The sequence below is a fragment of the Somniosus microcephalus genome, chromosome 9 (genome assembly GCF_052327205.1).
Source record: "Somniosus microcephalus isolate GS21.2 chromosome 9, FLI_Smic_1.0, whole genome shotgun sequence".
NCBI classification, from domain to species: Eukaryota; Metazoa; Chordata; class Chondrichthyes; order Squaliformes; family Somniosidae; genus Somniosus; species Somniosus microcephalus.
Window position 1 is genome coordinate 24473196 of NC_140995.1, and position 11282 is coordinate 24484477.

Genomic DNA, 11282 nt, shown 5'->3' on the forward strand with positions numbered 1-11282 from the left:
TAGAGGTTAATAATTATGACCTAATTGGGATTACGGAAACATGGTTGCAGGGTGAGCAGGGCTGGGAGCTTAACATACAGGGGTATTCAGTATTTAGGAAGGATCGACAAAAAAGAAAGGGAGGAGGGGTAGCATTGCTAGTAAAAGAGGGGATAAATGCAATTGAAAGGAAGGATATTAACTCAGTTAATACAGAATCTATATGGGTGGAGCTAAGAAATAGCGAGGGGCGAAAAACATTAATAGGAGTGGTATATAGGCCTCCAAATAGTAAAATAGAGGTTAGGGAGGGCATCACGAGGGAAATTAGAGAAGCGTGCAATAAGAGCACAGCTGTCATCATAGGTGACTTTAACTTACATATAGATTGGACTAGCCTAATCAGTAAAAATAATGAGGAGGAGGAATTCCTTGAGTGTTTGAGGGATGGTTATCTGGATCAATATGTCGAGGAACCAACTCGGGAACAGGCTATATTGGACTGGGTACTGTGCAATGAGAAGGGACTAATCAGTAATCTTGTTGTACGGGGACCCTTGGGTCAGAGCGATCATAACATGATCGATTTCTCACTCGAAATGGAGAGCGAAGAAATTGACTCAGAGACTAAGGTCCTGAATTTAAACAAGGGGAATTATGATGCCATGAGACGGGAACTGAGTAGGTCTGATTGGACAACGTTCCTGGGAGGACTGGAGGTAGATAAACAATGGCAAACATTTAAAGATAGAATGACAAAATTGCAAAAATTGTTTATACCAATCTGGCATAAAAGGAAATCTAAAAAGGTGACTCAACCGTGGATAACAGGGGAAATTAGAGACAGCATAAAATCCAAAGATAGGGCGTATAAAATAGCCAAAAAAAGCGCCAGAGCGGAAGATTGGGAACAGTTTAAGATAGAGCAAAGGAGGGCAAAGGGCATAATCAAGAGGGGCAAAATAGCTTACGAAAACAAGCTGGCGGAAAATATAAAAACTAACTCCAAAAGCTTTTATAAGTATATCAAAGGGAAAAGACTGGTGAAAACCAAAGTTGGTCCATTGCAGTCAGATACGGGGGAATATATAATGGGAAATAAGGAAATGGCAGATCAACTAAATGCATACTTTGGGTCAGTCTTTACGAAGGAAGACACAAAAAACCTCCCTGGGATATCGGGAAAAATAGGGACATTGGCAAAGGAGGAACTGACGCAAATCAATATCTCTAAGGATATGGTGTTAAGGAAGCTAAAGGGATTGAAGGTGGACAAATCCCCAGGGCCTGATAACATGCATCCTAGGGTACTGAAGGAGGTGGCCCTAGAGATAGCGGATGCACTAAGGATGATTTTTCAGAATTCATTAGACTCGGGAACAGTGCCGATGGATTGGAGGGTAGCTAACGTTACCCCACTATTCAAAAAGGGGGGTAGGGAAAAAGCAGGTAATTACAGACCTGTAAGCCTTACATCAGTTGTGGGCAAAATGCTGGAGTCCATCATTAAGGATGAAATAGCGGAGCACTTAGCAAATGGGGACAGGATAGGACAGAGTCAACATGGATTTACAAAGGGTAAATCGTGCTTGACTAATCTATTGGAATTTTTTGAGGGAGTAACTGGTAGAATAGATGGGGGAGAGCCAGTAGATGTGGTGTACCTGGACTTCCAAAAGGCCTTCGATAAGGTCCCACATAAAAGATTAGCATGGAAAATTGAGGCTCATGGGATAAAGGGGAAAGTTTTGGCGTGGATAGGGAACTGGCTGTCAGATAGAAAACAGAGAGTTGGAATAAACGGCTCATTTTCTGAATGGCAGGCAGTAACAAGTGGGGTACCACAGGGATCTGTCCTGGGCCCCCAGCTGTTCACAATTTACATTAATGACCTGGATCAGGGAGTCGGATGCAGCATTTCCAAATTTGCAGACGACACTAAACTAGGAGGGGGGGTGGGCTCAGAGGAAGAGACCAGGAAGCTCCAGAGCGATTTGGACAGACTGGGCGATTGGGCGGATAAATGGCAGATGCACTATAATGTGGACAAGTGCGAAGTTATCCACCTTGGGTGCAGGAACGGGAGGGCAAATTATTATTTAAATGGCAATAGATTGGGAGAGGGGGAAGTACAGAGAGACCTGGGTGTTCTTGTACACCAGTCACTGAAGGCGAGCATGCAGGTGCAACAGGCGGTCAAGAAGGCAAACGGTATGCTGGCCTTCATAGCAAAAGGGTTAGAATACAGGAACAGGGATACCTTGCTGCAGCTGTACAGGGCACTGGTGAGACCACACCTCGAGTACTGTGTACAGTTTTGGTCGCCTCATCTGAGGAAGGATGTTCTTGCCATGGAGGGGGTGCAGCGGCGATTCACCAGGCTGATACCAGGAATGGCGGGAATGACCTATGAGGAGAGACTATGTAGTTTAGGGATGTACACACTGGAGTTTAGAAGATTGAGAGGGGACCTCATAGAAGTGTATAAAATTCTGACAGGTCTAGACAGACTGGATGCAGAAGGAATGTTTCCCTTGGCGGGTGAGAACAGAACTAGAGGACATAATTTAAGGATAAGGGCTAAACCATTTAGGACAGAGATGAGGGGGAATTTCTTCACTCAGAGAGTGGTGAACCTGTGGAACTCATTGCCACAGAGGGCAGTGTACGCCAGCTCATTAAATATATTTAAGAGGGAATTAGATATATTTCTACGGGCAAAAGGGGTTAAGGGTTACGGAGAGAAGGCGGGGACGGGATACTGAATTAAAGGATCAGCCATGATCTCATCGAATGGCGGAGCAGGCACGAAGGGCCGAATGGCCTACTCCTGCTCCTATCTTCTATGTATCTATGTATCTATGTACCCCAATTGCACGTAACTGGCTTAGATATCATATTCACGAAACGGCAACAAATCACAACTGAACAAATATGGAAACCACCAGCGAACATACAGCATTTACAAAATCTTAAAAATTAAAGCAATCAACCTTGGATTGAGCTCAGAATTTTATGACTAAGAGCAATTAATTGGCTTCAGAATATGCACATTCACAGCAATAGGCCTTAAAAGAACAGGTTATAAACGGCTCCACTTTATCAGCTCAATAATACATTGTGCGTTGCATGGAATAATAGTTCTTTACCAGGAACGATTGTATCGAAGGTCCGCTAGTGTTGGATATCTGTGAAGGAATTTATAGCATTATTTACACCATTTCTCCGGGTTTTACATGGATATTTCACTGAAACCTCAGGCAATCAGGAAAACCCTTGCAGAAATCCAAACTAAATTCCACTAATATTTTCTTGTTGAATACAGTAAATGCGCAATTCAAAGCAATTCTTTCTTCTCTTTCCTCTTAGCAATCCCGTTGAAAAGTGAATTATCCTATGAGGTTTTTGACAAAGGCCAAGTTCGTTTTTGGCTACAGACTGAGAGCGTGTCATCCAATGCCCATTGCAAATTCGTTGTCAATGACTTGGAGCTGACAGACACCAAGGTAATGACTCCCTTCAAAGCAAAGTATCTGTAAGTGATGGGATGAAAAGTGACTGTGGCAGAAAACTCCAAGGGACATCAATGTGTGCCACAGCACAGCATCACCTTTCTTTATTTCAACACGTTATTTTATAAATAAACTTGAACCAGGAATAAAAGTAGAAAGGGCTGGGAATGTGCAAGAGGTTGGGCAGCAGCAGAAAGGGAAAGAGGAGTTCTGACTGAGGGTCACGCTGAAATGGCAATCAGTCTTGCAGATGTTTGCTGACTTGCTGGTCTGGAGATCCCGCTGGTTCATGGCAGATTTTACATCCAGCGATATGCAAATGAGTTTGACCGGAAACTTGAGAAAAATAAACAATTCTCAAAACTGGCCGCATTTTGCGTCCAAAGTGGAAACTCTACCCTATGTCTTTCCAGCATCTCCTGACTCTATTTCAGTGTCCCTGCACTCAGGGCTTTTCTTTTCATCTCCACTAAATTGAGTCAGCGTTTTACCACATCATTCCTGTATAAAAAGTACATTTGGGGAACTCGTAAAATTAATTGCACAATGCACAAGTGATGAAGTTATGAGTAGAATTTCTCTTTCTTACAATCTGTCTGCTTTCAGAATTCATTTGCTCCTTCTTCAAGGTTCTTTCCCCCCCCCCACCCCTCGCTTGCTGTTACTCAACCCAGAGGACAGGCTGGCATCCTGCTCCTGGGTCTTTGTTGATGCTGCTTTTTGTACTGTCCCTTAGAAGTTTAATCTCTTCTGACTATGCGGCCCTACATCAATGGAAGTGCCTGACCTCTGCTCAACCACTGGGGTAGAAATGTTGGGGGCAATTTTAACCTTAAAGAAACGGGTGGGTTGGGGGTGTGGGGGTATAACATTGTTAAAAATGAGATGCCCAACTTGAACCCGCCCACTTCCGATTTTAACGGGGCGGGTGATCAACCCACTCCCGAGGGCGGAATGTCAATTTAAATATTATACAGGAAACTCTCTTTTTACCGGCCCCTAAATAACGGAAATCTCTCTTAACCGGCAAAATTCAGGAGTAGGTTCAGGTAAGTTTTACTTCATATTAGTGGCCGTGTAACCGGGGTTCCTGGATCGGTGGCCATGTAACCGGGACTCCTGCATGTCAACAGGGACTCCTGGATCTGTGGCCGTGTACGGGGCTCTCATACCTCTCTGTATACCTCTCTGTAATCCGGACTTTTTGATCAACCGGCACCACGCCGGTCCCATCGATGCCGGATAAAAAAGAGCTTCCTGTAATGAGGTTGAAGCCTCTTTTTAACCTCCATTTTGTTTTTAACTGCATGTGGATGGGTTTCACACAACTCATGAAACCCGGCAGTTACAGCAAGACGGGGACTGCTGCTTCCAGGAGGTAAGTGCCTTTATACCTACCTCCTGGATCCAGGGTCCCTGTCTGACCCCGCCCCCGCGATCGGCGACCCCCACACGAGGCCTCCGATCACCTCCCCAAGCCCCCGCCCCAGCACTGATGCTGAGGCTGTCCACGATCTTCCCTTCACCACCACGATCATCCGTTGGTCAGCCATGATCTTCTCTTTCCTCCCCTACCTATCCTCCAATGACCAGCCCCGATCCTCTCTTCACAACCCCCATCATCCGGCCCTGATCCTCTTCCCACCGCACCCCCCCGCCCCCCCACCACCGATCCATCCATTTAACTACCCGGCCTCCATGCGAACCCTCCCACCATTATTTCTCTGAGCGGCCGCAGGCCTACCCGCCCACAGCCAGCCAGCCTCTCAATCTAGCCGGCTGGGGGTGTGGGAAACTGAGGCCTCACATGCAAATCAGGTCCTGCCATTAAAGTTGGCAGGGCCTGCGGGAAACCCGGCTCGGAGCACCCCCCCCAGCCCCCAGCCCCAACCCGCTTTCCTCATTAAAATTCCGGCTGTTGTCTCAGAAGTCTGTGGTGGTACCAAAGGGCTTGTTTAATGATGGAATTATTTCTCTATTGAAGCACTTTAGGTAGTGATAGCAAACCTGAGATTAATGAACAAACACCTACAAACCGTCTCCCCTGAGTTCCACATTCAAGTAAAAAGAAAAACTTTAAAAGAATATGGGAAGGGGCATGGGAATGGGCCTAAAAAGATGGCCCAGGCGTGATGGGCCGTTGAACTTCAATGGAAAAGATGATGATCGGGGCAGACAGTAGAACAGGCTACCGATTCACTATTGCCCATTTTCCAAGACGAATTTCTACCCCATATTCTTTATTTTTTGTGAGTGTTAAACACAGTGGTGACCCTCAGATCTATTTTATCCCCTCTCTTTCAATTTCCCCTGCCCCACCATCCCTTCCCCCCTTTCTTTTCCTATGCCATACTTCTGGCCTTTGCAATTCCACTCTTATGCCAACTGGTAGAAGGTGCACAGGACCAACCCAAGGAGATCACCTTCTGATTTACCCAGCATCCCTGTTGGGGGAGCATCGGTCCTCCTTTCAGCATCTCCGCACGAGGCCTGGTGGAGATTAGGAACTTGCTGCCAGAAAAATCAAGGGTAGGAATCCTATTACTTTGCAACACATTGGTACTCCGCCATGTCGTGTCACTGGCCCACCTTGTAGCAATAATTAAGCTGAGTGTAAGGATCAATTTAGTAGCACTGCTCTCATACATGATCTGGGCGATCAATCAGTCAGTTGAGCAATGCACCTGCACTTTCCTGTACACAGGGACAGGAGGAGGCCATTCAATTAGATCATGAATGGTCTGTACCTCAACTTCATTTACCCATCTTACCGCCATATCCCTTGATACCTTTGTTTAAGAAAAATCTATCACTCTTTGTCTTGAAAGCTCAAATTATCCTAGCCTTTTGGTGGAGAAAATTCCATGTTTCCACTGCATAGCAAATATCAGAGAGGCAATGCATCAAAGTACAATTATTCAGTCATTCCTGCAGTGGAAATTATTACCCAACCGATTTATTCAAAACTGCTGTCCCAATGAATTTCTCAGATGCTGCAGAAAAGATGATTGTCTGTAAAGTGTGCGAATCTAAATAGACACCATATTCTGAGACATTTCACTTGATTTTCCTCAAAGGACCACAAGATTACGTTTGATAAATCTACCGGTATGATTGAGATGGTGATGGAGCAGTTCACGAGTAAGAATGAAGGTACTTACACTGTCCAAATAGAGGATGGCAAGGCCAAACAGCAGTCATCACTGGTTTTCATTGGGGACGGTAAGTGTGCTTTTTCACCTCAGCAATACAGTCAGCTTCTTTTACACCCAGTGCCTGATTAGCTGGGATGGACTACATTGGCTGAAAATGTTTTATTGTTTGTCCTTTGTAGCATTTAAGGCGGCACTGGCCGAGGCTGAATTCCACAGAAAGGAATTCCTGAGAAAACAAGGTAAGATATAAATGGCCTTTGTCTTGGACAAAGCTTCTATAAAATTATCCCTCTTTTGTGTGCTTGAAATTGACTTGAAATCTTCTGGGATCCACACACTGCATGTTAGTTAATGTGTTCCAATATTGGGTTTTAATAATAAAGTCCTCTATTTGCTATTTTAATGACAATGCGGGTTACTGGCTCATTACTATAGAGGGAAGAAGAATTTTATACAAATGCCTTCTTAGGCAGTCCCTCGGAACCGAGGATGACTTGCTTCCACACTAAAAATGAGTTCGCAGGTGACTGATGCGTCCAATGCGGGACCTACAGTCTCTGTCACAGGTGGGGCAGACGGTGATTGAAGGGGCGGGTGGGTGGGGTGCTTGGGTTGATGTGCGCTCCTTCCGCTGTTTGCGCTTGGCTTCTGCTTGCTCCCGGCAAAGAGACTCGGTGTTCGGCGCCTTCCCGGATGCATCTCCTCCACTTTGTGCAGTCTTGGGCCAGGGATTCCCAGGTGTCGGTGGGGATGTTGCACTTTTTCAAAGAGGCTTTGAGGGTGTCCTTGAAGCGTTTCCTCTGCCCACCTGGGGCTCTCTTGCCGTGTCGGAGCTCCGAGTAGAGCGCTTGTTTTTGGGAGTCTCGTATCGGGCATACGCCAGAAGGTTACACCTTCTTCTGGAAAGGCAGACAAATGCATTATACTGGTTGTAACTAATGTCGCAGAACGCAACTTCACTGCATTTGTGTTTTTTAGTTTTCAAGTAGGCATTTTTATCTCTGCCTCACTCTACAGTAAATGTTTCCTATCTTGCTGGCCTTTCCTCGCTTTCTCTGTTCCTCCCTCCCCAGGGGCTGATGAATTATTGTAGAGAGTTTTACAGGTTACCATTATTTTAGTTGAACCGGTTTTGTTTCTTGTCTAGGTCCCCATTTTGCAGAGTACATGCACTGGCACGTGACAGAGGATTGCGATGTTGAGATGATTTGCAAGGTAAAGAATGTCACCAACTGTTGGATGAACTGTACTGTTATAAACCGGCCAAGGTAGTGTGCATGGGAGGACACTAAAAATCTACAAATATTGAGCAGTTATCGTGAAGAAATCCACACATTGCTATCGTCAGAGATCTGATAGGTTTCCCCACATTTCACAGACCCTGATACTTTTGCTCATCTGCCTAAAACATAGCAAAACAAGATGGCAATAAATATATGAATAAGGTTCCCTCCACTTAACATTGTGATGGTATTATTCACAGTGCAATACAAAAGATTTGCATGTGGAAAAATGTGAAGTTATCCACTTTGGTAGGAAGAATAGAAAAGGAAAATATTATTTAAATGGAGAAAGACTGCAGAATGCAGCGGTACAGAGGGATTTGGGTGTCCTCATACATGAAACACAAAAAGTTAACATGCAGGTGCAGCAAGTAATTAGGAAGGCAAATGGAATGTTGGCCTTTATTGCAAGGGGGATGAAGTATAAAAGTAGGGGAATCTTGCTACAACTGTATAGAATGCTGGTGAGGCCACACCTGGAGTACTGCATGCAGTTTTGGTCTCCTTATTTAAGGAGGGATATACTTTCATTGGAGGCAGTTGAGAGAAGGTTCGCTAGGTTGATTCCTGAGATAGAAGGGTTGTCTTATGAGGAAAGGTTGAGCAGGTTGGACCTATACTCATTGGAGTTTAGAAGAATGAGAGGTGATCTTATTGAAACATGTAAGATTCTGAGGGGTTTGGACAGGGTAGATGCTGAGAGGATGTTTCCCCTCGTGGGGGAATCTAGAACGAGGGGGCATAGTCTCAGAATAAGGGGTTGCCCATTTAAGACAGAGATGACGAGGAATTTCTTCACTGAGGGTCGTGAATCTTTGGAATTCTTTACCCCAGAGAGCTGTGGAAACTGAGTCATCTATCTATATATATAATCGGTACATCTGTCTGTCTGTCTGTCTGTCTGTCATTCTGTCTGTCTGTCATTCTGTCTGTCATCGCCTGTGCGTCTGTCGGGCTATGCGCTCGAAAGTTACAGGGCAGACCTACGCGCGCGTTACCTCCAAAGAAAGCTTACGCTTCCGAGACGGTTTTAAGCGTATTTACGTTTCAGCCGGGCTAAAATCCCGCCCGCGGTATCCCAAAAACGTTCAACGTTCCGCTCATTAGCATCTCATTATCCGCTCATTAGCGACAGAGTGACCTCGAGCTCGACCAATCGTACGCCGGGTTGCTGGCGTGTGCCGCCGGGCCAATCGGTGCGTGTGTGGCCGGGCCTTATCGTTCTGAACCGAGGTGAGTCGCCACCATCTTGATTCCAAACTTTTCCTTTCTTTTTCCCGCTTTCTGCGTCTTAAAAAAAAAAGTTGCTTTTAAAACACATATTGTTTAAAAAAAAAATGATTTAGAAAGTAATTAACTTATCTAATCTCATTAATTTTCCTACCTTTCCCCGTTTTTCCAGGTAGGCCTAGAAGCCTCGGCGTCTCCTCCGCACCCACGCCCGAGCTAGGCACCTCCCGGCCCCACTCGAAGGCTGGAGGGCCGAGCCTCAGCCCAGCGCCGCTAGGGTGCGCGCGCAGCAGGAGCTGAGACGCGGCGTCTCTCTCTGGCTCGGCCGGGGGGCGGGGCTTGCTGAGCATCGACGGTTACCCTGGCAACCAGCCCCGCCGGCCGTCTCGCACAGCCGCAATCGGCGGTCTTCACCTCGGGGGGGGGGGGGGCCGCGACCCTCGGGGCGGGGCCGCGCGCGCAGCAGGAGCAGCTGAGACGCGGCGTCTCTCTCTCTGGCTCGGCCGGGGGGCGGGGCTTGGTCAGCGTCACGGTTACCCTGGCAACCGGCCCCGCCGGCCGCCTCGCACAGCCGCAGTCGGCGGTCTTCACCTGGGGGGGGGGGCCGCGACCCTCGGGGGGGGGCCGTGACCCTCGGGGGGGGCCGCGACCCTCGGAGGGGGAGGCCGCGACCCTCGGAGGGGGGGGGCCGCGCGCGCAGCAGGAGCAGCTGAGACGCGGCGTCTCTCTCTCTGGCTCGGCCGGGGGGCGGGGCTTGGTCAGCGTCACGGTTACCCTGGCAACCAGGCCCTCCGGCCGTCTCGCACAGCCGCAATGTTGAAGCCAGCTCGGGAGGCCGGTGCTCGGAAGATCGCGCCTCCGGAGTTCGGTGCTTGGTTGGTGGGGGGGGGGTGAGCCTCGGGGGTGGGTGGGTGGTGGGCAAGCCTCGGGGGTGGGGGTGGGTGGTGGGCGAGCCTCGGGGGTGGGGGTGGGGGTGCGAGCCTCAGGGGGGCCAACCTCTGGAGTTCGGGGGGTGGGGATCAGGGGGCTCGGGAGTTTGGGGGGACGGGGATCAGGGGGCTCGTGGACTCTCCCCCTTCCCCTCCCCTCCCCCCCTCCTCTCTCCTCCTCCCTCCTCCCCCCTCCTCCCCCTCCCTCCCCCCCGCCCCTTCTTCCCCCCTCCTCTCTCCTCCTCCCCCCTCCCCTTCCCCCCTTCCCTCCCCCCCGCCCTCCCCTCCCCCCTCCCCTCCCCCCTTCCCCCCTCCCCCTCCCCCACTCCCCTCCCCTCCTCCCCTCCCTTCCCCCCCTCCCCCTCCCCTCCCCTCCTCCCCCCAGTCGCTCTCTCTCTTCCCCCCAGTCGCTCTCTCTCTTCCCCCCAGTCGCTCTCTCACTCTCTTCCAACAACAACATGCCCTCGAAAAAGCCTCGGCACCGCCGGGCACTCCAGCTAGTCTATATATATAAATCGGTACTTCTGTCATTCTGTCATTCTGTCTGTCACCGCGTGTGCGTCTGTCGGGTATGCGCTCGAAGGTTACAGGGCGTACCTACGCGCGCGTTACCTCCAAAGAAAGCTTACGCTTCCGAGACGGTTTTAAGCGTATTTACGTTTCGGCCGGGCTAAAATCGCGCCCGCGGTATCCCAAAAACCTTAACATTCCGCTCATTAGCATCTCATTATCCGCTCATTAGCGACAGAGTGACCTCGAGCTCGACCAATCGTATGCCGGGTTGCTGGCGTGTGCCGCTGGGCCAATCGGTGCGTGTGTGGCCGGGCCTTATCCTTCTGAACCGAGGTGAGTCGCCGCCATCTTGATTCCAAACTTTTCCTTTCTTTTTCCCGCTTTCTGCGTCTTAAAAAAAAAACGTTGCTTTTAAAACACATATTGTTTTAAAAAAAAATGATTTAGAAAGTAATTAACTTATCTAATCTCATTAATTTTCCTACCTTTCCCCGTTTTTCCAGGTAGGCCTAGAAGCCTCGGCGTCTCCTCTGCACCCACGCCCGAGCTAGGCACCTCCCGGCCCCACTCGAAGGCTGGAGGGCCGAGCCTCAGCCCAGCGCCGCTAGGGTGCGCGCGCAGCAGGAGCTGAGATGCGGCGTCTCTCTCTGGCTCGGCCGGGGGGCGGGGCTTGCTGAGCGT

General features: G+C 48.9%; 1 protein-coding gene across 1 annotated transcript in view; it reads left to right on the forward strand.

The window, feature by feature from the left end:
• Nucleotides 1-11282, forward strand: part of myom2b (myomesin 2b) — a 158351-nt gene that overhangs the window by 106622 nt on the left and 40447 nt on the right. Inside the window, exons 25-28 of the mRNA XM_085996445.1 lie at nt 3349-3485; nt 6569-6713; nt 6826-6885; nt 7794-7861. Of these exons, the coding sequence (XP_085852571.1) occupies nt 3349-3485; nt 6569-6713; nt 6826-6885; nt 7794-7861 (410 nt within the window). The remainder of the gene's footprint in view (nt 1-3348; nt 3486-6568; nt 6714-6825; nt 6886-7793; nt 7862-11282) is intronic.